This window comes from Lagenorhynchus albirostris, chromosome 4, assembly GCF_949774975.1.
Source record: "Lagenorhynchus albirostris chromosome 4, mLagAlb1.1, whole genome shotgun sequence".
Classification (NCBI taxonomy): domain Eukaryota; kingdom Metazoa; phylum Chordata; class Mammalia; order Artiodactyla; family Delphinidae; genus Lagenorhynchus; species Lagenorhynchus albirostris.
In genome coordinates, this window is record NC_083098.1 from 147,460,329 (window position 1) to 147,486,710 (window position 26,382).

General features: G+C 61.4%; 1 protein-coding gene across 2 annotated transcripts; it reads left to right on the forward strand.

The window, feature by feature from the left end:
* The first annotated feature begins 323 nt into the window (after positions 1 to 323).
* FAM53A (family with sequence similarity 53 member A) lies at positions 324 to 24,216 on the forward strand. Of its 2 annotated transcripts, none has more exons than XM_060148929.1 (5): positions 324 to 1,222; positions 10,513 to 10,760; positions 13,727 to 13,781; positions 15,038 to 15,726; positions 23,409 to 24,216. In XM_060148929.1, the coding sequence occupies exons 2-5, from the start codon at positions 10,683 to 10,685 to the stop codon at positions 23,700 to 23,702; spliced, it is 1,116 nt and encodes a 371-aa protein (XP_060004912.1). In that variant the 5' UTR covers positions 324 to 1,222; positions 10,513 to 10,682; the 3' UTR covers positions 23,703 to 24,216. The 2 variants fall into 2 exon arrangements, with proteins under 2 accessions (XP_060004912.1, XP_060004911.1); XM_060148928.1 differs by having other exon boundaries at positions 325 to 1,141.
* Positions 24,217 to 26,382: the final 2,166 nt, after the last annotated feature.

Genomic DNA, 26,382 nt, shown 5'->3' on the forward strand with positions numbered 1-26,382 from the left:
ACAAGCCCCGGCATGCGCAGGCCCTGCCCCCTCGGCTGAAACCCCGCCCCACCAGGCACGCCCCTTCCGCCGTAAGTCCCCGCCCGCCTGCCGACCGAGGTACCGCCCCCACGACATAGGCCCCGCCTCTCATGCGCTCGGAGCGGCGCGGCTGTGGGAAGGCGAGTGCCGGCCAGCTGATGGGCGGGGCGGCGGCGCGGGGCGGTGCCTGTGTCGTGGGGGCGGGGCGCCGGCCGCGGTCCTGTTGCCTCTGAGGCGCGACGTCCTTTGAGGGAGGAGCGCGGCCTGAGGGCCGGCGCCTCCCTCGTTCAGCCCGCCCGGCCGAGCTCAGGTGCAGGGCCCGGCGTGGCCCGCGAGAACCCGGGGCGTGCGTGCGCGCACCCGGGGCCGTGCGTGCGCCCGCCCGCGCGGGGCCGCGCGTGAACTTGGGCCAGAGGGTGCCCGCTCCTGTCAGCGCGCTCAGCCCGGCCCGCGCGGCCCGATGCTTTTCCACTCGCGTCGGTGCCGAGCGTTTTCGCCGCTGCACACGGAGAGCGCGGCGGGCGGGTCGCTGAGGGCGCGGGGACCCGGGGGCTCGCGACCTGGGGTTGGGACTCCTGCCGCGCGCACCACCCCCGGACCGGCCCGGGCCCCGGGCCCCCCACTCCCCGGTCCCCCTGCACCCCAAGACCCTGCCCACCTCGGGGCCCCCTGCGCGCCCCAAGAGCCCCGGGCCCCGGGCCCCCTGCGCCCCGAGAGCTCCGCGCACCCCGGGACCCCCGCGCGCCCCGAGAATCCCTGGCCTTGGGACTCCTGCGCCCCGGAATCCCTGCTCCCCAAGAGCCCCGCGCCCCGGGACCCCCGCGCGCCCCGAGAGCCTGCGCACCCGGGGCCCCGTACACTCTACGCGCCCTTTGGCTGTAAGGGGCCCTGCCTGGGGCGCGCTGCCACTTGCTGAACCGACTTTGGGTGTCGCCTTTGCGAGCTGTCGTCGTTCCGGTACCGAGACGCGCGGCCTGAGCGGTTCCCGAGACTCATGTGCCTGTCATCTTGCAGCGAGAGAGAAGCAGGAAGTTGGACGTGATAAACTGTGCGTCAAGGGAGCCCAAAGGTGGACCCGCACGACGGGGGAGACCAGACCCTCCCCGGCGAACTGTGGAAGGTGATTGGAAGTGGATTCCGAAGCTGCTTTCTCTGCATAGACGAGGGTTGAGTCTCAGACTTCTCCTGGGAGTGGAGAGAGGTGCGTTAGGTAGATAGAGAGTGTTTTTCTTTATTTCTGCTTTATTTTCCCTTTACTCCAAGTACAGCCGCAGATCTGAAGTGTTATGTCTGTGTTAAATTGACTCCAGTTGTTTGCATTTGGTCACGGGCTACCTGTACTTGACTCTAAGCTTCCACAACTTTACAATTCTTTTTAACTCAAGCACTCACTACTTAATTGAGTATGTGATGACCTCTCTGTATTGAGACCTTTTCTAGATAGGTTAGTTTGACTTCAAGAATGGCTTCAGTTTCACAATATTTAAGAAATTTAACTTGAGCTTATAGGTTCTGCTTCTTCATCTCACTGTCTTATCAAAGCAGGTCCGGACAGGGAAGCGCAGCCTTAGCAGTCTGATGGTAGAAGGCCGGGAAACAGTTTGATTTTGAAGTTCTGGAATATTACCCCCCAGTTGAAATTGAGAGAGCAGTTGGTTAGGAACAGTGGCTTTTCTTTAAACTGGTCTCCTCCCATGGTTCACTGTCCAGAGAACCATTAGACCTTGGTTAAGGATCACGGGTGGGTGGCACGTGTGGTGTAAAGGGTTTGCTCTTTGGGTGGATCCCTACATTTTTTTGACTTACTTTGGATTTGGGGAGAGGAGAGGCGTTCTTGTAGCTGCTGGGAATGTGTAATGGAGAGGCTGCCAACGTTATTGTCTTTTTTTTCCTTTTTAAGTGGGTGCATCAGGACCTTTCCTGGTTATGGAGACATTTGCTCATGCACACCTGCGTGCACAGGGAGCAGGCACATAGGAGGCCTGTTTGTTTGCTGGTAGATAAAAGAACCAGGGCAACAGTCCGGTGTTTTTTGTTTATTTTTGCGGTACGCGGGCCTCTCACTGCTGTGGCCTCTCCCGTTGCGGAGCACAGGCTCCGGACGTGCAGGCTCAGCGGCCACGGCTCATGGGCCCCGCCGCTTCGCGGCATGTGGGATCCTCCCGGACCGGGGCACGAACCCGCGTCCCCTGCATCGGCAGGCGGACTCCCAACCACTGCACCACCAGGGAAGCCCCAGTCTGGTGTTTTTTACAGGTGCATTGCAGACATTCAATAACAACTTTTTTTTTTTTTTAAAGCAAATTAAAATTTTTATATAAACCCTTTTGGCTTTTTCTGCTGTAATATTTTTGAAAGGCAAGTGGACTTTGACAGTCTTTTAAGCGTTTGTTATAAGTGGTCGTAATTTAACACGTGTGCCGGGGACCCAGCACCTTCATGCGCGTTCCTTAATTTGATTCCTTGCAGCCTCATGATCTGGCTGGTCTTTCCCAGAGAGGTGACGTCACGGACCTGGGAGAGCCCAGCTCGAAGCAGGCCAGCCGGGGTCTGACCCTGGGTCCTCTTGCCCACCCTACATCCTTTCTCAGAACGAACTTTCTGGGTGTGGTGTCTGTTCTGCAGCGTGGTGCACTCTGCACGCACTAGCAGGGAGGTAACGGTCATAGTCTCCTTTTTATTGATATCATGTAAGTTTCTTCTCTTTGTTGCCTTGCAAAGGTCACAGTTCAAACATGGTTTCCGGGCAACTTTAAACTAAAACTCCTGTTGTCTAAACCCTCCAGTTGTGTATTTTAATATTAGCAAGATGTTGGTTAGTTAGGACAGGTGATTTCTGTCTTCTTTTCTCGTTTTGTTTTGAAGTCTTTTCGAAAAGACTTTGGTGGCCTTGCGCACAGTTTTCGGTGGCACTGACACAGGGCTGTCTTTGCCTCAGACTTTCCCAGGGGTCATGAGTGTGGCACCGAATGTGCCCTGTTAGGGAAAGCACCGAACCCCTGACGTGGACTCGTACCCCAGACCCCGCCAACTGAAAATCATTGGGCGTTTGCGGCGGCTGCAGTAACTTTTCCCTTGTGGCCTGTATGCAGCGTGGGGACATGGCCACTCCCCTTTCCTTCCCAGCCTCCTTGTGATGCAGGAGTGGGGACCGTGACTGGCTCCAGCAGCTCGAGGGGGACGCTTGGCTCCCTTCGCTTTGCTAAGTGTCACTGCTTTGGTTACTATGACAGCACAACAAATTCACTCCAAAACTGGTGGCTTCCAACAGCAACGCTCATTTATTACTGCTCAGGGTCTCAGGGCCCGGAATTTGGAGGAGCTTGGCTGGCCGGGGGCTGGGGCTGAGCGTCCCTTAGGGGGACATCCTGGCTCCGGGGCTGGGAAGATGTGGGGAGCGGGGTGGCTGGCCTCTCCGTCACTGTGATCGCCCCGTGCGTGGTGCCTTCAGGGTGTGTCCCTAAAGGCACCAGGCCTCTGCAGCGCCCGGAGGTCACCTTGCCTCTGTCCGGTCGAGGGGCACCTCAGCTCCACCTTCTCCTGGGGGGCGCTGAGACCAGCACACAAACAGTGCTAGTTAATAACTCATGTCCAGTCAGGTTCCAAGTTTTGTTCGAGTGTTCTTGGTGAGAAAATGAAAGAAAATCTCTGAGAAGCTGGAGGTGGTGCCGCTGTGCCGGCCTCGAGCTTGCGACTGCACGACGCGCCTGGAGCTGGGGACACGCTGCTGGGTCTGCGGCGCCGGGGGCTCCGTGCTGTCTTTTCTGTGAAAACCCCGGAACCGATGCTTTTGGGTCTAAAGTGGCCTGGCTCTGGCCTCCCCGCGCTCTGGCACCACTGACTGGGCAGGTCCTGGAAACTTTTCTCCCCGTTTCGTGCTTCAGGAGCTGGCGGGGGAGCTGGAGCAGCCTGTCCAGAGCCCAGGCTCGGGCCCGGGGTCTGGGGTGCAGCCAGGGCTGGGTCCGGCTTGAGGGCTGGAGGGAGGCTGCATTTCCAGTGGCCCTGTCCCCCCGCCCCCAGCCCGGGCTGCTGCCGTCTGCAGCCTGCTGTCCACGCAGATCCACCTGTTCCTCCCCGAGTACCGGGTGGCCCTCGATGGAGATGCCGTGCAGGCCCCTCCCAGCGTGAAAGGGGAGCAGGGTGATGGGCACAGGGGACACCTCCGGCCTGAAGCTGAGTCCAGCTGAGCAGAGTTGGCTGAGGGAACCGAGACACTATAGCAGGGACAGGACGAAGAAACTGTTAGGAGGAGAGCCCTGTGCTGGGTCAGAGCCTCATAGATGAGCACACACGGAGGCTCACGGCGCTCAGAGGCGCGCCGGGGCCCTCGGGTTAAACAGGGGAGCAGAAATAAACATGTCACTGGAAGGCGTGGAAGATGAGGTGTTGGCCATTGTGGAAACAGATCGACAGCAACAAAAACGAGACAGAGACGGACGATCAGGGAGGGCCAGCCCAGGAGCGCAGCGCAGAGCACCGGCTGTCCCTGAAACAGACCAGGGGCAGGGGGGACGGGAGGGGCTCGGCAGTGACGCTGTCGAACCTCCGAGGCCCCAGTGGCTTGGGTTCCTGGTTAAGAAGACCCTGCTCAAGGCCCTGTGTATGTTTCCCGGCCCTGGGAGACAGAAGAGTCAGAAAGTCCGGCAGGCATCCAGGGAGGAGAGAAGGGGCGCGGGCATCACACGCCTGCCAGGCACCCTGCTCAGGAAGCCACAAGGTGAGGGTGAGGCCCAGGGCCCAGCTGGCCAGCGCCACTCCGGCCTGAGCAGAGGCCGGGGGTCCAGGAGCACACGGCCTAACGGTTGTCCTGACATCTTTGACCAAATGAAGCTTGCTTGCCGAGTTGATAATTCTTTGGGGGAGTTTGAGGGAAGAGTTTGTATTGGGCAGAAACTTTGTGTAGGAGAAAAAGGAGGCAATTATTAACCTGAGGAAACGGGCTCCCTGTGTGGCTCAGCTGGGGATGCTGTTTACAATGACAGAGTGATGTCGGCGATGACTTACGGAAGTGTTGGTGGGCCGCGCTGGGAGGCTGGGAGGCGGGGGGGGGGCAGGGAGTTGGTGTGGGGACGTGCTGGCAAGACCTCAGCCCTGATGCTCCCCAAGTCAGAGACAACCAAGGACAGCTGTGCGCATGCACCGTCCAGCATGGACTCGGGGTACGAGTGCAGAGCTGCGGGGAAGTGCCCTGGCAGAGGCACTGCTGGTTACAGAAATGCAGCAGTGTTGGCTTTTAAACCTATGCGTTGCCGTGATACGATAGACGTGGCTTGTTGTAGGCTGAATTGTGTTGAAATCCTAAACCCCAGTGCCTTGGGAATAGGATTGTTGCATGTAATTAGTTAAGGTGAACTCATGCTGGAGGAGGGTGGCCCCTAGTCCAAAACGACTGGTGTCCTTATAATAAGGGGGGTTTCGGACACAGACACAGTGAGAGTGAGGCTGCCACAGGCCAAGGAGCTACCAGGAGCCGGGGCAGAGCCCGGAACAGACTCTTCCCCGGCACCTTCAGGGGAAGCACAGCCTCCAGAGTCGGGAGACAGTAAGTGTCTGTTGCTTAAGCCCCCAGCGTGTGGCCGCCCTCAGACACTCATATATGGCTTTACAAATGCTGTCTGACTTTATGTCAATAAACTGAAATGAAAAGAACAGAAAAGCAGAGCCACTTTGGCGCCCTTGTGGAGGGTGGAGTCCAGAGGATGAGATGGGCCAGAGCGGCCGGCCGAGAGGCCCTCAGAGTCTGGGTTGGGCCACGCGCGGGGCTGCCCGTTGGGCACTTACTGTGTGCGTGACACCCCTGGGCCTGGAGAGTGCCTGTGTGGGGACGTGAGGGGCCAGGAGGCCCAGAGTGAGGATTTTGGCCTCTGTCCCGCAGCCACGCAGGGTGTTTCTGGTGGTTGGAGCCCTGTGGCTACTTCTTGTTGCCAGCTGAGGGCTGCTGAGTGGACGGGAAGGGACAGCTTTGCTGCTGCGGCTGCCCAGGCTCACAGGGGTGGGCAGGGAGAGGCGCCCTGGGAGGTGGGCAGCCGGGTCACTGGTTTGCTTGTGAAGAAGGACCAGCGCCTTTGGAGGGAGGACAGCGGCTTTGAATTTCTCACGGTAGGAAAAGTGGCGAGGCGTCCACAATTGGGCCTCCTCTGCGGCGGGTCCGCCTGACACGGGAGGAGACTGTCCCCTGGTCAGGGGATGCTCCAGTGTGTGTGCATGGGGTCTTGGAGCTTCTGAACTGGGGCTGTGGGTGGAGTCAAAGGTCACCTGTGCTTCCAGGGGTACCGAGGAGCCCTGGCCACACGTCTGCCTCAGTCGTCCTAGGGCTTGTGGGACGGAGCCTCTGTTCCCCGGCCCTCAGCGCCCGGCCGGCAGGGCCGGTTAGTTCTCTCACGTCTGGCGTCTGCGTCCACCTGGGCCCCCAGGGTCCTGGGTTTGTCCCTCTGTCCTGGTACCTCCTGCTCAGATTTCAGTGTTGGCTCCATCGTCCTCCCAACAGGCCGCCCTGCCATGGATGGGGTCCTGCTCACTTCCTTCTAGCACCTGCCACCAGCTGGCATTGTTCCCAAGGCGAGCTTGCCTCCCTCAGGGCCAGGACGCTGTCCTGAGCTGCTCCAGCCCCGGCTCATCATGCTGACCGTTGAGCAGGGACGTGCAGGGCATTATGCATTGTGCCCGTGAGGTTCTATCCTGATCGTTTGATTTCTTATAAGGGGAACTGGCGTGGCCTTGAGGGTTGACACAGTGTGTCCTTCCAAAAGGTCTGCTCAAGTCCTGACCCCACGACCTTTACATTAAGATGTAAATTAAGATATAGTCATACTGGGGACTTCCCTGGTGGCGCAGTGGTTAAGAATCCGCCTGCCAATGCAGGGGACCCAGGCTCGAGCCCTGGTCCAGGAGGATCCCACATGCCGCGGAGCCACTAAGCCCATGTGCCTCAACTACTGAGCCTGCACTCTGGAGGCCGTGAGCCACAACTACTGAAGCCCGGGCACCTAGAGCCCGCGCACCACAACGGAGAGTAGACCCCGCTCACCACAGCTAGAGAAACCCTGAGCGCAGCAAAGAAGACCCGACACGGCCAAAAATAAATAAATATTTTTAAAAAAGGAGAAAAAAAAGATGTAGTCATGCTGGATTAGGGTGGACCTCAATCCAATCACTGGTGTCCTGATAAGAAGAGATACAGAGATACAGGACACACAGGAGAGGCTGCCTGAGGATGGAGGCGGAGGTGGGTGTGATGCTGACACAACCAAGGATGCCAAGGACCGCTGGCCACCACCAGAGGCTGCGAGGGAGACAGGGAGCGGATCCCCCCTTGGAGGCCCCAGGAGGAGCCAACCCTGCCGACACCTCGACTTCTGGCTTTGGGTCTCAGAACCCGGAGGAAGTAGGTTTCTGCTGTCCTAAGCCCCCCGTTTTCGGTTCTTCATGGGGGCAGCTCCGGGGAGCTGGGATTTGAATCTGCATATTAACAACTGTGAGTGGCACGCGTTCCTTCCCCAAGACGACAATGAAAACGTTACCCAGGACGGTCGTTCTCCTCTGCCCGGTGCTCAGCCCCCACCCCCAGCCCCGGGCGGGCAGCTGGGCGTCCCCATTGGGCGTCTCTTGCTTTGTCCGCAGCTGCTGCGCCCTGCGCGCACCGGCCCGTAGCAGCCGGGAGCCGTGTTTGCGCTGACACTGTTTTGTTGTCTTTCTTGCACGTCTGCAGTGGTGGCGGAGGACCATTCCACGTGGAAGCTGGCCGTGCCCCCTGGGGGCCGCGTGGCTCCTGGCGTCCGTGTCGGACGTGGCGCAGCGCGAGGGTCGGATCGGGACCCGAGGTGCTGGCTCTGACCGCTGTGCTGATGCAGATGTCAGGCGTTGTCCCCTGGAGCCCTTTTTCTGACCCAGGACCTCGTGTCCTCCCAGGGTCGTCAGCAGGGCAGGACTCCCTCGTGTGCGTCTCTCCCGGCCCTGACACTGCTGATCGCTGCCCGTCACTTCGCACAGTTCACCTCATTTGGGTTTGTCTGACTTTTCCTCACAGCTAAATCCAGCTTCTGTGTTTCTGGCAGGAATCCCGTGTCCCATGCTGTCACTATGCCCTGGAACAGGCTGTGCTCACCTTGGCCTCTGGCTTTCGCGGTGGCCTCCAGGCTCCTGTGCTGTGAGGTCCACGACGGAGAGCCTTGCAGGGAGACCCTTGGGGGCCCCATGAGGCCTCCAGGCGCCTGTGCTGTGCGGTCCACGATGGAGCGCCTTGCAGGGAGACCCTTGGGGCCCCGTGATACCCTGCCTCTCCTCGTGCTTCCACCCACTGGCTTTAGCTTCAGCGATGATTCTTGCCTGGAACTTTATGCGGTGCTTTTCAGGTGGTGATTTAAAAGACATTCCGTCCTTCCATCTCCATGTCTTAGTTGGCATTCTACCAAAAGGAAGAGCTTCCCCCTCCCCAATTTCCTTACCTTTTCAATTATTATTTATTTATTTATTTTGCGGTACGCGGGCCTCTCACTGCTGTGGCCTCTCCCGTTGCGGAGCACAGGCTCCGGACGTGCAGGCTCAGCGGCCATGGCTCACGGGCCCAGCCGCTCCGCGGCACGCGGGATCCTCCCGGACCGGGGCGCGAACCCGCGTCCCCTGCACCGGCAGGCGGACTCTCAGCCACTGCGCCCCCGGGGAAGCCCACCTTTTCGATCATTTATTTCAGCGTGGCTTTGTGCATCTTACTTTTTCTGTGGAGTATAGTCCACTTGCGTCGTTCGCTTCGCAGCTGCCCTGGGGGCCCTGTCACCACTCTGCTCCTGTCCTGATGCTCTGGCACCTGGAGATGCCCCAGCCTCCTCTGGTCGTTTCCCTGCCCCAGCCCTGGACATCAGCCATCTCTCCGAGGACCGTGGGGCCTGTTTTTAAAGTACTAGTTGTTTTATTATTTTTTTCAAATTTTGCCGTGGCTGCTGTTACCTTTCTAGGGTTTTGTGTGCCGTGTGCCACGAAGAGGGTTTGACAGGAGGGTCTGAGAGACCCCCGAGCGGTCGGCTCGGGGCAGAGGGCAGAGGAGGACGCTGCCCCCTTGCCGTCTGTCAGAGGGCAGTGCCGTGGGCGTCGGGGGGTTGCAGCAAGGGAGGCTGATCTGTCACGTGTCGGGATGAAGGGGCCCTCGTAAAGCCCCTCTCCTGTGAGGGATTTCTGAGTGGGGCCCAGGTGGCTTTGTGGGGAGCGGCAGGGGGAGCTGTTCTGTGGCTTGGCTGGTCCTGCCCAGGGACTGGGGGCTGGCGGTGGGCGTGTGGTGTGGCCAGCTCTGATCCGGTTCCCAGGTTCGCAACGCATTGAAGCAGAACCACTGCCGGTGCAGAGCTGCCCCCTGGGGAACTGCTGGCCCTGACCCTCCTGTCTGGGCCTTGGGGTCCCCGGCTGTGCTGGAAGAGGTGGCCATCTCTACTTAGGACAGGGGGAACCCAGGGCTGCTGTCAGCGCCAAGCATGCTGGGTGCTGAAGACCCCGTGGACGGGCTTCAGGCTGAGGGGCACAGACGTGGACGCTGTGGATGGAGAGCAGCTCTCCTGGCCTAGAACCAGTCCTGGGTGTGGATGGGGCCTCTGGTCGGGGCGAGCTCACGGCCTCTGGGAGGCAGTTAGGAGCCGGGCTCTGAAGATTATGGAGGTTCCATCACCGCTGTCGTGTTTAATTTCCAACAGCTCTTTTAGTTTTCTCTAAATGTTCCCTTTTAGCGATCTTACTGTGTAGATACGGCGCCTTCTCGCTCGGAAGCTCTCGTCCTCTGGCGTCATCTGTTTTCTCCAGTTGCTGGGGTCTTCCTGTCTGTCCGCCTCTGTCTGTGGCTTCCTGGGCTGGGGGCCCTCAGCAGCTGCTCACGGGGGCAGCGGGCCACTGAGAAGGGGGTGCTTGCGTGGCGGGCGGGTGGCCGGCCCTCTCCCGTCGGCGTCTGCGGGGAGCCGGGTCCTCCGAGCGTCCCCCCCGGGCCACCGCCAGCTGGGTCTGCTGCCAACTCTGCACCCCCGCCCCCCTCCCAGGAGGGAACCCCAGCTTCAGTTGGGGGCGGGGCTCTCACTGGCCAGGTGGGGCGGAGGGGTGTCTAACTGCTGCGGTCAGTGGTCAGCGGTGACTGGTCAGCGGCCAGGTGGGTCCGGCCGTTCACGGCCAGCTCGTTTCCGGGGTCTCGCTGCCGCTGGCTGAGGACTAGGTTTCCAGCAGCTTCTCGAGTCCGAAGCGTGGCGGTCGCGCCTCCTCCCGTCTGGCGCCTGTGTTTGGAGCAGGGGTGGGGAGGCCTCCCTCGCTGGCTCTCATGCGTGTCCACCTGCCATCCTTCACCCAGACCGCTGCTTTCATTACATTTTCCAGGAGAGAGCTCTTGTGGTAGTTTTCACGCGGGAGGGTCTTTGTTAGGCAGCGAGATCAGAATATTCACACACGCAGTCCTGGCGGGTGACAGAGTCATTAGCTCAATGGCTTTGCCTGTAATCCTTATGATGGTTTGTGTCTCTTTGCCAGAAACAGGCACGAGGCTCTGAAGAACCCTCGGGAATGGATCGCTCGTCTTTAAAATGGAAACGTACCCTTGAGGGTTAGCTCAGAGCCAGCAGCGGCCCGGGCCTCCCGAAGCCTGATGTTCCAGAACCCCAGGGCCTGTCGGCGTGGACAGAGGGCACGGGCCCCAGACCATGGTCACCCTCATCACTGAGAAGCTGCAGAACCAGAGCCTGGATGACCTTGCCCGCAAGAGCTACGATGCCGGCCCGGTGAGCTGCCCGGCCCGTGTTGGGGGCGCTGCCTGGGCTGGGCCCCAGCTGGGGGAGAGGATGGGGGGAGGTGAGGAGGGAGGGGGCGGTGTCCCAGGGAGGCTGCGGCGCCTTCGCAGCCCCCAGAGCCCGTCAGCGTCGTGATGGTGGGTCCTCAGCCTCATTAAAAACAAACTTGGAAAGCCTAAGCTACACATAGACGCGTACGGTCCTGGGCGCTGAGTGGGCAAACGTCCACCCTGGTCGGCAGCCGGGCCCGCCAGACGCTGCCCGTGCCTCCGGGCGCCGCCCCTCCTGAGAGCTCCTCTTGAATTGTGTCTCTGTGGGTTAGCTTTGCCCGAGGTGGAGCCGATTTCTAGGGCCGTGTTGCCATGACCTTCAGCTCACACCCTGCCTGGTTAAACTGGAGTCCGGAGGGAGGCGGCTGAGCGTCCGCACCTGCCTGGTGCTGGGGGCCGTGCCTGAGCGTCTCCCCGGGCGGGTGCTCAGCGCCGTCGTGTCGCCCGCACCCAGCCCTTGGCCTGTTGTCGCCTGTGGTGTCCTGCAGGGAAGGGGGCACGCGAGCAGGTTTCGCTGTAGAGAGAGCATGACAAGAAAAGTCCCACTTATAACTCTTCCCGTTGTGACACATCATTTCACCTTGTGTGACTTCCCCACACGTGCTTCTGGACAGGATGCACGTGTGTGGGAAATAGTGCCTTTCTGTACCCGTGGGCATTTCACTGAGCTCCTGGTGAGGCTCGCTGACGCGTCCGTGGGGTTCCTGTGCTGTGGGTGCATAGACGTGGCTTAGAGCACCTGCTCTAACATTCACTTAAAAAAAAAAAGAGGAGGGAATTCCCTGGTGGCCTAGTGGTTGGAATTGGGCGCTTTGACTGCCCCAGGGCCTCGGCTCAGGGAACTGAGATCCTGCTAGCTGCGCAGCCAGAAAAAAAAAGAAAATACGAGGTGTAATTTACATAGCGAAAGACACCATTCAGTGTATCTTTCTGAGCAAGAAAGTCCCCGTCATCTCTATCACTGTTTGATTTTGGGCTCGGGGCGCCCCAGAGAGCAGGGCAGCTGTTCTCGATGCTGGGGTCGAGGCGAAGCAGATGATGTGCTGGGGACAAGTAGAGTGGGGAGGGGCATTGGGAGTTGACACAGGGCTGGAATTCGGTGGAGCAGAGGCTGTGGGCGGTGAGCCAGCTGGAGCCTGGGCCGGACGCGGGAGTGAGAGGGTAGCAGGGCCCACAGGCCCCAGAGCTTGGTGGGGACGCAAGCCCTGTGGGGACAGGAGCCGGTGGGGACACGAGCCTGGTGGGGACAGGTGCTTGGCGTCCGTTCTCAGTGAGGGCCAGGGCTGGAGCAGAGGCCATGACTCGGGTCAGGGGAGCAGGCCCCCTCTGCTGCAGGGCTGTGCTGGGGGCCTGGGAAGGGCGCCAGGTGGAGGAGTGAGGGGGGGTGCAAGGTCAGGGAGGGTCAGCGTGTGCTGGCCCCCATGGACGTACCCTCAGCGTGCCGTGTGTGTCCTCCAGCACGTCCGGCTGTGCAGGTATAGTTGGGTTGGCAGAGAGCTCAGCTTTTAAAGCCTTGAGTTTAAAAAATACTTTTTTATTGAGGTGTACGTTTCATCTAGTGAAATGCGCAGATGGGGTTTGGTGTGGATTGGGTGAGTTTTCCAGTCGTGTACGCGGTAACCTTGTCACCGTCACTGCAAACCTCTCCACCGCCCCGGGAGGTCCCCTGTGGCCCCACGTGGCTTTGCTGTCCCAGAAGTGCCGACACGCAGCGTGTACTCCTGGAGACTGGCTTCTCCACTCAAGGCGAGTGAGCGCCCCTGGGTTCACTGTGTGGACGGTGCATCAGGAGCTGTTCCTTCACTCTGTTGAATGGTCCGCGTCTCCTGTTGCCAGACACTTGGGATGTGTCCACGACTGGCTGTTAAGAATGACACCGCTGACTGCGTTCGCGTGCAGGCCTCTTGTGGAAGTCTGTTCCCACTGTGTTAAGCGAAGGCCTGCCCAGAGGCCCGTCAGCGCCCCAGCCGTGCCGTCTCCCTGGTCGGGAATGGTGGCGTCTGCTCACGACTGTGACCGCGTGTCCCTGATGACCAGTGAGATCAGGGCCACTTCCTGTACTTGCTGGGTGTCTGTATGTCGTTTTTGCTGTCCTTTTGCTCATCTTTCTTTTGGGTTGTGTGCATTTTTCTCACTGGTTTGTAGGAACTCTTTGTATATTCTGGATACGAGTCTTTTCTTGGATGCGTGTTTTGCCAATGTTTTCTCCTACCCCATGGTTTGCCTTGTCACTTTCTTTCTTTTTTTAAAAAACTTTTATTTATTTTTGTCTGCGCTGGGTCTCATTGCTGCACGTGGGCTTTCTCTAGTTGCGGCGAGCAGGGGCTGCTCTTCGTTGTAGTGCGCGGGTTTCTCATTGTGGTGGCTTCTCTTGTTGTGGTGCACAGGCTCTAGGTGCACAGGCTTCAGTAGTTGCAGCATGCAGCCTCAGTAGTTGTGGCACATGGGCCCTAGAGCGCACGAGTTTCAGTAGTTGCGGCGCATGGGCTCTAGTGCATGCGGGCTTCAGTAGTTGTGGCTCACGGGCTTTAGAGCGCAGGCTCAGTAGTTGTGGCACACGGGCTTAGTTGCTGCGTGGCATGTGGGATCTTTCTGGACCAGGGATTGAACCCGTGTCCCCTGCATTGGCAGGCGGATTCTTAACCAATGCGCCACCAGGGAAGTCCGCTTGCAGCCCTCTGTGTCCTTTACTTAACTGAATAACTGTGAGGCTTTAAAAAATCCTGATTAAGAAAAGAAATGTATTCGGGGCCCATGTTTTTCTTTTTAATCACCAAGAAAGACAGTGTTGGGGACAAACAAGTTTATTGCAGGGATAAAACACAGGCCTGTTTCTTGAGTTGGAACTCTTTCTGAATCCGCATGTGTAAACCCACAGCACTGAAACTTCTTTCTCTTCACTTTCAGTATTCTGCCCAGAAACTGAACACCAGTGGCCACTCGTTCCCTTCTGAGACCGACGGTAAGTATTTAAAAGCGCCAGCGGGTCTTTCTGGGCTGCTGTGGGCCAGGACCCCGTGAGCAGGGCCGGACGGGGAGGCTGACACGGAGCGTGGGGCCCCTGCTGCGCCCCCTCCTCTGCTGGCCTCTCCCTCCTCTGGGCAGCGGTGCAGGTTGGAGAGCTTCCTTTCTGGAAGCGGCCTGGCAGTGCAGACCTGAAAGGCCCGCCCGGTGGGGTCTTGTGGCCACCAGGGAAAGGACGGGGGTCCGGCGGTACGCACGGCCTGTGCCGCAGCGCTGGTGTGGCGCACACCCGGCCAGCGGTGGGAGCCGGGGTTGTGCGTGCCTGGAGGGCCTGGGTCTGCCGGACCCCTTCCCTGCACCGCACGCCCCTGCCACGTGTGCCCTGTGGTCTGAATGGGCCTAGGAGGCTTGGCCGCCCGAGCGTAAGTCTGTTTGCGTGAGTGTGAGTGTGGGCGCCGTGGCCCCTGTGACGAACTGTGGCTGGTGTCCGTGGTCGCCGTGAGGTGCTAGCGGTGCGACTTCAGGCCGGACAGTCCAAGTGGCGTCCAGGTCTTCCCCTGCGGCCCTGCTCACCTCCACGGGGACGCTGTGCTTGGCTCCCTCCGGGCTGCTCGGGTGCATCTGTCACCAGGGTCTCGGGTGGTACGGGCCCGCACGTGGCCCTGGGCACCGTCTCCGTCCCACACAGGGCCAGTCCTGGCTCGGAGCCCCTCGGGCTTCCCGTAGGCCACGGAGCCAGCCCTGCCGTCCTTTCTGACTGACTGTGCGTCCTCGTGACCCGGGGTCACCTAGGGCCTTTGCTTGTGCCTCTCCCAGCGGCGGGTCCTGGCCTCCATGCCAAGGCCCCTCGGCTGGGGGTGACCGCAGAGCAGCTGGGCTGGAGGGGCTGCTGGCCGCCCCCGGGCCAGGTCATCAGGGCTCGGGGCTCCCCAGCCCTGGCCCCACTCCCCTGGCTGCCCCCGTGCCCAGGTATGCTGCCTGCGTGAGCCCATCTGTGTCGAGCTGCTGACCCCTGTACGCTCGGCCTCTCGAGTGACCCTTATGCCCCCCGTCTGATGACGAGGAAGCTGGGTCTGTGGTGTCAGGTTCCCGTGCCCCTAGGCGTCCCCACCGTGGTGTGAGCTGCGACTGTGCGGGGCAGGGGCGGGGGGGAGGGGCATCCCACGAGCAGGGCTGGGCCCACACTGAGGCCAGGTAGGGCTGAGGGCGCGGGGGGGTGCGCCCCTCACCCGTCTCTCCTTCGTGTTTCCCCAGAAGACAGGCACCCCTGGAAGGTCGTCGGTGGAGGACAGCCCGTTGGAAGCCAGGGGGCCGCGGGCCCTGCCATCCCCTTCCCTCCTGGCCCCTGCAGCCCGAGCGCCAGCCTGGGTGCGGTCAGTGCCAGGGACCTCAGGGACGGCGCAGGGCCGCCCTCAGCACCCCCCACCAAGCGACACTGCCGCTCCCTGTCGGAGCCCGACGAGCTGGCGCGCTGCCGGTCCCCGTGGCGCCCCGGCGGCTCCAGAGTCTGGGCTCCTGTCTCCAAGCGGCGCTGCCACAGTGGCGGGAGCGCCTGGCCGCCGGGCCGAGCCCTCCCCGCTGCCAGCTCCGCCTCAGCCCCCGCGCCCCGGCCGGCCTCGGCTTTGGCCAGCAGCGGCCTCCCGGCCCTGGGCCCGGCTCGGCAACCCGCCGGACCTCGCTGGCCCTCGCCGCGCCGCCGCCTGTCCCTGTCACAGGAGCACCTGTTGCCAGTGGACGCGGCCCCACCCTCAGCGGGCAGCACGCCCGCGTCCACGCCCGCGTCCACGCCCGCGTCCACGCCCGAGCTGGGCCGCCGCCGGGGCCTGCTCCGCTGCCGCTCTCAGCCGTGTGTGCGCGCGGGCGGGAAGGGCCAGCGGAAGCGCAGGCGTGAGGAGGATGCCCGCTGGCCGCGCCCGGCCCTGGACTTCCTGAAAATGACGCGGGTGAGGCTCCCTCTTGCGTCCAGTGCAGGCGCCCCCTCCATGGGGCGGGGCGCTTATGGGGGGATCCGCCCCCACGCGGGCCTGGGCTGCCCTTTGCAGGGTGGAGACAGGAGCCGTTGGTCAGGGCGTCGAGGCTGAGCGGGCGCCGTCCGCCACCAAGCCTTTCCTTGCCGTCCTTCGCGGAGCCCGCCACCAATGAGGCCTCTTTGGAGAAGGTGTTGTTCAGAGTTTGGGTTGTGAACCAGCTTGAGGATTCTGGTGTCCGGGGTCACCGCCTGCCCCTCCCATGCTGTTTTCTGATCGCGGGCAGTTCAGAGCAGAGTTAAAGGAAAGAGCCGGTTTCCAGAGGTCTGACCTGTGCATCTTTGCAGGGGGATGGCAGGACCTTCTGGGGGTGCTGAGGAGCAAGGATGGGGCTCTGGCGTGAGAAAAGGGAGAGGACGGCCTGCCAGGCCCCCTCGTCACAGAGGCGGCTGTGCCTGGGGTCCTGGCGGGGGCGCAGGAGCCCGCAGGGTGGGACTGAGGTCTCTGTGGTCCACAGAACCCAGGTGGGATCCAGGCTGCACGATGCCATCTACACCCACTCTCGGCCTCACTGTCAGCTTTACCTTTCCTGACTGGTGGGTTTTCTGGAAGGTTCTCCCCAGTGGTGGGGAGGGAGCTCCCAACCCACACTTGCTGGCTGTGAAGCTTCCGCGGAGAGCTGGGGTTTAGGAAGGGGATGTTCCGAGCTTTGCCACGTGCCGTGGAGGAAAGCTGGCCGTGAGCCCGATACGCACCCCCCAGCTCCGAGTACTGCAGCGTCTGCGGGCCCCGAGGGGGCAGGACTGTGGGGACATTCTCACCAGGGACTCCAGAGTAGGCAGAGGGAGCAAAGCAGGGGGAGCCCCCACTGCTGGGTGGGCATGCCAACCCCTCAGACCAGGGAGGGGGCAGGGATAGGGTGAGGAGGAGGGTGTCAGGACCACTGACCACAGATGTGTGTGGACCCAGCCTGGCAACTCTCGGGTTGCTGAGCTCTGGGCCAAGCATGGTCGTGATCGCCTTGCGATGGAGAGGCTGCCGTGCAGGGCGGCTGGTGGGGGAGCAGAGAGGAGACGGGAGCTGGGGTGTGGGCAGGACAGGGACAAGCCTGGGGAGGGCAGAGGCTGGCTGCTTGTCTCCTAGGACGGCTCCTCCTGTTACGGGCACGTGGCTGTGGTCCTAGAGCTAGCTCCCCTGCGCCCCTAGCACGCAATTCCCGGGCCCAGCAGTCTCGTCCTGTGTCCCCTTCCTTCTCCAGCCATCCTGCCCCAGGCTCCTGGCAACCTCTCTCGTACTCATCGGTGTCTGCCTCTGATTCAACCCTCAGTCATCTGTTGCCTCGTAACAAACAACCCACATCTAGCAGCGGAAACAGCACACGTCTGTGCTATGTTCTTGTGGGTTGGGCAGCCAGGAGCGGCTCAGCTGGCCGGTTCTGCTCAGGGACTCCCCGAGGTCACGGCCATGCTGTCGGCCAGGGCTGTGGGCACCTAAGGCTGGACTGGGGCTCGGGGAGCCACCTCCCAGCTCCCTCACGTGGCGGAGGTTTGGTGGGATTGCTGGAAAGCCATCTGGGCCTGGGGTGGATGTGGATTTAAACAGACCCGCACCCACTTTCTCCAGTCAGGATCTAGTAGGGTTTTCTGTTTCTTCAGTTTGTTTTGAGTATTTCTGGGGACTTGTCTGTTACAGTTAAGGTTTCAGTTTTGGGTACAAAGTTGCTCATTGTACTTCTCAGCCTTTTAAAATTTGTAGTCTGTACTTTTTTATCTTTAATGTGAATGATGAAGTGTGTGTGGCTAGGAACATTGCAAACAGATCACAACGGCCACCTGTTGAAAAGCATCTGGTGAAGAACCTTCCCCCCATGCCAGTTCTGATCCCCATTTTGAGGCGTGGGGTCAGTTCCGGGCCGAGTGCAGAGGTCAGTGCCCAAGCGGGCCCCTCGGCCGGTCGGCAGCCCCTCCGTCCCTCACCAGACGACGCGACTGTGACCTGTGTGGACTCACACCGCCTCTGAAACTGAATGCCTGGGTTTTCCCACCACACACCTGCTGTTCTCTGCAGACACCAGCAGAGTGTCCAACAGCTCACTTCACTTCTGAGACGAACTACCTGGGGTTAGTGCAGACCCTGCAGGTCAACGCTCAGCCCCACAAGACGGCCCCACTTCAGGCACCAGCCCCAAGTCCAGGGCCTCCTGTACCTATAAATAGGGGGCTCCCACGACCCCTCCTCAGGGTCCATCATTTGCTATAATGGCTCACAGAACCCGGGAAAGCACCTTATTTACGACACCCGTTTATCATAAAGACTTCAACACAGGAACTGCCAGATGGAAGGGATGCGTAGGGCAAGGCATAGGGAGGGCGCAGAACCTCCACACCCTCTCCAGGTGCACCACGCTCCCAGCACCTTGACGAGCTCACCTAGGAACCCCACCGTTGAGGGGATTTTATGGAGGTTTCGTTGCATCGGTGTGATTGATTAAGCCATTGGCCACTGGTGATTAACTGGGTCCCTGGAGGTGGAGGTGGGCTGAAAGTCCGACCCTGGAATCCCAGGCTTGGTTCCGCTGGTGACCAGCCCCCATCCTGAGGCTGCGGGGTCGAGTCGTGTTGGCGTGAACTCGGGTGTGGTTGGAAGGGGCTCCCCCACCCCCGTCACTCAGGGAACCCCGAGGAGTTTAGAGCTCTGAGCCAGGCACCCGCAAGAAGACCAAGTATGTTCCGTACTCCATCACGATGTTACAACGTACCTAGAAAACGCGATTATTTCAAACGTCAGGGGAGTGAGGTGACAGTGGCCAAGCGGTCATGGGGTCTGAGTGGCGAGGTTCGGGCCTCCCTGCGTTTGGGGTGTGGGGCCTGTAGGGCGGCAGGCCCGCTGCGGCGCGCTGCGCGGGGAGCGAGCTGAGAGTGTCGTGGGTGTTTGCTGCGGGGCTGCAAGCGGGAGGGCCAAGCACCGTCTGCAGGAGTGACTTGAGTCCCTGATCCCGGTCCCTCCCTTGGGCTGGCCGCGGCGGTCACTGGGCTCTGCAGGCGGCTGGGGCATAGAGGACCCGCCGTCACCAGGTGTCCCCTCCGTGCAGGACGTCGCCTCGGGACGTCCATCGCTCAGCCTGGACACCTGGCGAATTCTGTCCGTTTGTACCTGGAGACCCCCAGGTTTCCTGTCCCTTAGTCCGTCTCCCTTCCACGAGGCTTCCTAGGCGTGGGAGGAGCCCCGAGAGGTCAGAGTGCACAGGCCCCTGGACACAGCGCTGGGGCTCCACGCTGTCCAAGGCCGGCCCCCACCCGGGCCTGCCGCCCGCAGCTGCCCGGAGCCGCCAGGCCTGGAAGCTTGTTGGTCAGCTGGTTCCCACTGCTTTCTCACAGAAGCAGCCTCTTGGTTCTTGTCCTTATTTTTGTGTCATGCACACAGTGCCTTAGAGATTGTGGCCGGAATGTGGCTGTGAGCTTTCCCTGGGGAGGGCCCCCCCCCCGAGGCCAGGGCGCTGACATGCCTCCCCAGTGGCCACAAGGGCGGCCGAGCCCTGACTCCCAAGTCTTGTGTGGATGTCACTGGGCCGGTGAGAGGGCGGGGGGCCCGGCACCGAGAGGTCAGGCAGTCGCGGCCTTTTCACGGCCTCCTGGACTGAGGGGGGCAGAGGGTGAGCAGGTGGGGCTGGGGGCCTCGCCCTGGCCGTCCGTCCACCAGCCCAGGGTGGGGGAGGGCACCATGGGAGGGTCCGGCAGAGGCGGGGAAGACCCGGGGCGGTGGTGGTTGACCTGCAGCTTCTGTATTTGTGAGGCTAGTTCCCTGTCCACGTGTTTCAAGTTCGTTTTCTGAGCAGCTCGTGTCTGCCTTTCATTTCGTCCTTTTTATTCGTGCTGTAGTTTCCCCCAAGTTGAATAAACAGACCGTGTCATGGTAGATGTACTCTGTCTAGTCTGCTTTAACCTGTTCGCTTCTCCCGATCGACTGTCGCGTGAGCGTATTGCTTTAGACGGACGTGGAAGGTGATGAATGTAAAAACCGCGCGTGGCGGGTAAACCCATCTCTCTTGCGGAGGGGACGCTGTGACCGCTGTGGGTGGCACTGTGGGTGGAGGTGTGCCCAGCGGCCTCGGGGCCACGCTCTCTCCCCTCTTCTGAGAAGGTCAGTGCCGGGGTCAGGCGAGGTGCCAGACACGCAGGGCCCAGGGCACGAGGCATGAGAGAGGCTGTGTTCGTAATGCCCCCGTGCCCTGTCGCTGAGGTCACCACGGGGCTCTCGCTGGTGAAATGAGGGTCCCCGGGCACTGCAGGCCCCCCAGCAGGAGACACCGCGGTGGTACCATCCTGGCTGTGCGACCTGGTGACGGCCCCCCCGGCCGGTGTCTGGGCCTCCAGAGAGACCCAGAGACAGGTGGCCGTCCACTGCAGAGTGGACTCGCCAACCCCGAGACCCGGGGTCAGCCTTCCTTGTCACCATCTCTTTCACGCACGGCTTCTTGAGGAAGGAGGGGCGTGGCATGGATTCAGAGGCCTTGCACGTCCTCTCCCGTTGCCCAGGACCGGCCCCTTCACACTCCAGACGCTGCCCTCAGCTTCCGGGCCCCGCACCATCCCGTCTGGTCCTGGTTCCCCAGTCTCCTCTCTGTCCTCCAAGCATTTCGTGAGGACAGACCTCGTGTGTCTGTGTGTGTCAGTTGTGCCGGGTCCTTGGGGGTCAGTCGGGTGCAGGGGGCCCCCGCATTGCTGGGGAGATGATTTCGGGGCGTGATATCCTTCAGTCTGCCTTCTGGGGCCCCCGGCCTCAGAGGGTGGGCCTCCTGACTGGTCCCCTTTCCCTTTGCCGGTTCGCAGATGGAGGATCTTATCCCTGGGTGTTGGGGGTCTGGTTCTGGGGACGTTTTCTTTGTCTTGCATCGCCTGTTTCCTCCAAACTGCTTCCTCTTTTGGGTTGTCCTCACTGCTGCCTTACATAGAAGATGCTGTCCCCAGGTGTTTGGTAACGTTGGGACGCCTGCCCGCGTTTAAGACGGGGACCCAAAGGCCGATCGGCGGCCCCATGTGCTGGGTGTGGCCCTTTGGCCGTGAGCTTTTTGTGGGGTGGTGGGACCCCCCCAAGTCTTCACCCCCAGTTCCACAGAGAGGCCTCTTCCAGTGCTGCCTGGGGAGGCTGGGAGTCCAGACGGGGTGCCGACCCTCAGGCGGCCCCCGTTTCCGCATGTGTCCTGCTCGTGGTGGACCCCCCCTTTCCCCCCAGTCCTGTGGGGTCCACCGGGCCGGCCTCCGCCCGTGGCGGGTGAGGAGGGCCTTGGCTCGGCCAGGTCGGCCGCGGTGCGTGTCCAGGTTCCTCTCCTCGGCTGGAGCCCAGGCTGGACCCGCGCCTGGGTGCTGGGCTCCAGGGGCTCCGGGCAGCCGGAGGCTCCCGCCTGGGCTGTGGCCGTGGCCCGTGGGCAGGGCCAGCTCTGGTCTGGAGCATGGACGCTGGGCTGTGCTTCCAGGAAGAGACCTGACGAGCCTGCGGCTGGGCCGGGCCGGGCCGGCCGTTTGCTGGCAGGATGGTGTCTGTTCTCGCAGAAGCTTGCCGCTCAGTCTCATGGGGCCTCTTTGCTCCAGCCGCGGAGGGTTGAGCGCGAGCTCTTGCCCGCGTCAGTTGGGTGGTCTGTGGTGGGCGCATCCCCCAGGCTGTTTTGCACACAAGGTGAAAGACCCTCTAAAACTGAGGGCCCCTGATTCAGAACTCAAAGTTTTGACCTTTGATTGTTTTTGTAAAATAAATTTATTTGTTTATTTATTTATTTATTTATGTTTAGCTGCGTTGGGTCTTTGTTGCTGCGCGCGGCGAGTTGCGGTGAGCGGACCCTACTCTTCGTTGCAGTGCACAGGCTTTTCATTGCGGGGGCTTCTCTTGTTGCGGAGCATGGGCTCTAGGTGTGTGGGCTTCAGTAGTTGTAGCACGTGAGCTCAGTAGTTGTGGCGCACGGGCTTAGTTGCCCCACCGCCTGTGGAATCTTCCTGGACCAGGGATCGAACCTGTGTCCTCTGCATTGGCAGGCGGTTTCCTAACCGCTGTGCCACCAGGGAAGTCCTGACCTTTGATTTTGAAAAGATATTTTCTGTTCATCTGCTTAGATGCAGGTCACCGTCAGACCAGAGCAGGCCCGTCCGGCAGCGAGGGTCACACGTGTCAGGTCAGGCCCTCTGGAGCCTTGTGACGCCCCCTTTGGGCTCTTCAGTGTGGAGAGTCAGTGGCTTCGAGCTGTGCGTGGCCTGAGCCGGGAGTGTCCAGAGCTGCCGCATTCACGCTTGAGCCGCAGTTGTGGTCGTAGGCGGGCCTCCGTCCTGGCCACCGAGAGGACCTGTGGGCCGTGGTCCTCCTGCCAGCTGTCAGGATACTACCGTCTGGGTAGGGCTTCGACTTCCGTGCTGTGAATCAAAAGGAGAATTTTGTAGGTGGAGATGTGAGGAAGGACACGTCGGCTTCTGCTGCTGTGGGTGCAGGGCTGGGCCCGCCGTGCTGTGGGGTCTGCGTACGAAAGTGACCTTGACTGTGGCGTCCACCTTGATTTGAATGAAGAAGAAATTATCTCACGCGTCCTCATTTTGTGACCAGGGCTTGTGGCCAGTTGTCAGATCTTCAGGGACTTGATTCTTCAGTGTTACTTCTTGGCGGCTCACTCTTTACAGTAGGACAACAGCCGAAATAAGGCCGTTGGTCTGGTGGAGCTGAGTGGCACCCCTGAAAGCGCTGGTTCCAGAGGGAGCTGCATGTGTGGTTCTGGGGGGCCTGTTCCAGGGAGACGTGTGTCCAGGAGCCTGACCGCGGGAGGCCTGGGGGCACCCTCGCCCCGTGGCTGCCACCCCCCCACACACGTGGCCATGTCGGATTCTGCCAATGCCCTGAGAAGCCCCGAAACACGTGGTGACGTGTCTGCGGGGCAGGGTGGGCAGCCCAGGGGTGACGCCTGGACGCGCCGTGGACAGCACGTGGCGCTGCACGAAGCTGCGGGACCGGGAGTTCAGGGAGGGACCAGGGGGCAGCGGCAGACCATCGGCAGAGCGGCTCTCAGCTGGGCGCTCTGGGCCGGGCGTCCGGGGGCGCGGGGTGGGGAGACGCCCGCCAGGCTGGAGGGGGTGGAGGCTCAGGGGAGGCCCCCTGCGTAGGGTATGCGTCTCAGGCGTTCTAAGGTGAGGACAGTCGCGGCGTGTCGGTGTTGAAAGCGGAACCATTGGAAGAGGGAGGGCTGAGGGGAGAGGAAGGTGGGCACCGGGGGTGGCTGTGGGGCTCGCCTGGCAGGAGCTGGGGGCCCTGGCGGGGGTCCCCCGAGGCAGGCTGTGGAGGCGGGCGCCGGCTGGGCTGACGAGCGGGGCCGTTGTTGTGCGAGGACCCCGGACCTCCGGCCAGTCCTTCCGCAGGTATTTGATGGGATCGTGGACACACCTCCGGCCTCGAGTCCCCGGGCCCCTGTCCCCCATGCGCCGGGTCTCAGTGGGGCCATGGCCCTGGGCAAGGCAGGGGCGTGGGCAGGCAGGGCTCTGAGAAAGTGGCCCCGAGGGTGGGAGGGCGTGTGGCGGGGCCCAGGGGACCGAGACGCCTTCTGTGACCTCGGGGACCCCTCTTGGTGGGATGCCACCTCCCCTGTGGCCTCCTGGACATGCTTCAAGCCTGTGTCTTTTCTGTTGCAGACGTTAAAAAATTCAAAAAGCCTTTGCTCCCTCGATTATGAAGACGAGGATGAGGAAGACGCCCAAGTGAAGACAGCCGTGTCCTCCCCGTGCGACCCGCACGGCCCCATGAGCACCGCTGCGCCCAGCCCCGGCGACGCCGGCCCCAGCCCGGGGGGCTGGCGGGGGTGGGTGGCTGGTGAGGGCGAGGGCGGGAGTGGCGGGGACCCGAGTGACTGGGACAGCGCTGGGGAGGAGGGCATCTTCCCCCTGGGCCGCGGCGAGCTGGACCTGGAGCAGATCGAGAACAACTGACCGGCAGGCGGGGGAGCCCCGGCTCTTCCCCGCGAACGTGCTGTTTTGAACTCGAGGTGTCGCTTTGATCCAGTCTTTCCTAAAGAAGTGTTCTGCGTTTTTACGGCGTTTACGGTTCCGAGAAAGCGTCTCTATTTTGAAGTGAATTTTCGTGAGGGCATTCTGTTAACAGGGTCTGTGCACAGACCCTGGGGTGGGTTTGGTGAAACGCCTGCTGTGAAGGGCACTGCGCGTGGTTCAGCTGCTCGGAAACACCGGGCGCGTGGCCGGCCCCTCTGTGGACGCGGTCGTCGTGTGCCGGGCTGTTTGGAGCAGGGCCGCGTTGCTGAGGACTTGGGACGGGCCGTGAGGACGTGGTCCTGGCAGCCCTGCTCTGTCACTTCAATAAAAGGCATTCATTTGCTTTGCGGTGTGGCTTCTGCCGCTCGCTTTCCTCCCCAGGTCACGTAGGCCTGGCTGGCCTCGCGTCTCTTTTTGTTCATTCTAACAGTAAAATCATAGGCTTTCTACCAAACATGTTGATCTAAGGAACTTTGGGTAAGAGGAAGGATTTGCGATAGCGAAAGGAGACGTTTATAATCTTCGGAGAAGTATTCTTGCTTTTCTTTCCTGAGAAAATGGTCGTGGGGCCCTGTTGTTAACTGGAAGCGCCTTCTGAACTGGTTTGGGCTTAGCTGGGGGCCGGGCAAGGCTGGGAAGCGTGCTCTTCCCCATGGGCCCCCCATTGGCCCTGCCCTGCGAGGTGGGGGGCAGGGTCTTTGAGTGCTGCGCGGCCGCCTGCCGGGCACCCACCCACCTCGTGCCTCTTGGGAAACTCAGCAGCACCTGTTCTGACACAGTTACTTGCAGAACTGACGTGGCGGTAAAGGCTTCTCTTCCCATCAGTGTCGAAGAGGTCTTTCTTCTCTTAAAACCTCGGCGGCAGCCTGAGGGCCCCGCTGTCCTCAGAGGCACAGTTCGGCTCCTGGTTGCTCTCCTGGGGAAGTAGGGGAATGGATGTCTGTGCCGCAGACAGATGCAGAGGGGCCTCCTGCCTTTTCTGAACAGTCCACGTGTCCAGCCAGAGGCCCCTGCCACTGGCTGGGCCCGTCTGGGGTGTCACCTGGACAGCGGGGATTTGGAAGCTGCCTGGGTTTTTTTTTTTTTTTGTGTGGTATGCGGACCTCTCGCTGTTGTGGCCTCTCCCGCTGTGGAGCACGGGCTCCGGACGCGCAGGCTCAGCGGCCATGGCTCACGGGCCCAGCCGCTCCGCGGCATGTGGGATCTTCCCAGACCAGGGCACGAACCCGCGTCCCCTGCATCGGCAGGCGGACTCTCAACCACTGCGCCACCAGGGGAGCCCTTTTTTGGGCTTTTTTTGGCGACGCTGCGCAGCATGTGGTACCTTAGTTCCTTGACAGGGATTGAACCCTTGTCCCATGCAGTGGAAGCGTGGAGTCTTAACCACTGGACCTCCAGGGAAGCCCTGGAAGCTGCCCAGGTTTAGCTGAAAGAGAAAAGAACAAAATTGAGTTGCCGAGGGGGCCGGGGGTGGGGGGCGAGACGGGAAGGTGGCTGCAGGGGACGTGGTGCTGGTGGTGTCGGGACGGCTGGAGAGCCCCCAGGATGGCTCTTCAGCAGGGGCTGGAGGAGGGGACCCTGGCCTGGCAAAGGCTACTGTAGGGCCCAGGCGGGGAAGCGCGGGAGAGAGTCGGCGACGGCAGGGGCAGCGCTGTGTGCAGGAGTGAGCCCAGCCAGGCCCAGCCCCGGGGGGCCCTGGGCAGGTGGCGGTCGGGAAGGGGAGAGCTCCTCACAGCCCTGTCCAGCTGGGCCGGCCGTGGGCCTCCAGGCCGAGCACATCTGTGTCACTCCAAGCTGCTCGGGGTCAGCCTGCAGGTCTGGGCGGCCGCGGAGGGGCGTCTTAGGAGCCCAGGTGAGCACCGCTGCTCCGCAGCTCCCGGCCTCCTGACCTCTTCCAGGTGAGTGCCTTGTGACCCCCATGCTGGTTGCCCCGGATAGTAAATACCTTGGATTTGGAGGGTCACGTACAGTCTTCTCCCCGCAGAAGTGGAAAATCCATCTGAGCTCTCTCGGGCAGTCACCGTTCAGGGGTCGCTTGCTGGTGCCTGAATTCGGGGAAGTAAAGGATAAAGTCAAAGACAGAAGGAGGAATCGATGGTAAAGTAAGAGCAGAAATGATGGAAGCGGACAGAGCCAGAGCGAGGAGACAGAGCCAGAGCGAGGAGACGGGAGTCTTGCCTCTGATGGACTCAGGTGACGGGCCGAGCAGGACGGAGCCCAGAGGGACAGTCAGGGGCGACAAGAGGACAGAGCCTGAGGGCAGCAGGGCCCCTGCCGATGGTGAGAGGGCGAGGTGGGCGGCGGGGAGGAAAGGGCGAATTCCCAGGAGAATAGTGCAGAAACCAGTGCCGCAAGTCAGAACCCAGGGCCAGTCCTGCAACCACTGAACAAAACGGGCTGAGCATCTTCCTGCAAAGACCACACCCACCCCAGACGACTTCGGGCAAATCCTACAAAATACACAAGATGGAGGAGATTCCAGTTGGAGAAGACACGCCCCCGAGAATCCAGTGTGGCCAGGGAGGCCCTGACATGACGGTGTGGAGGGCCGGTGGGGGTGGGGTGGAGCTTGGCGGTGGTCGGGGTCAAGGGTCAGAGTGGTCAGGGTCGAGGGCAAGCA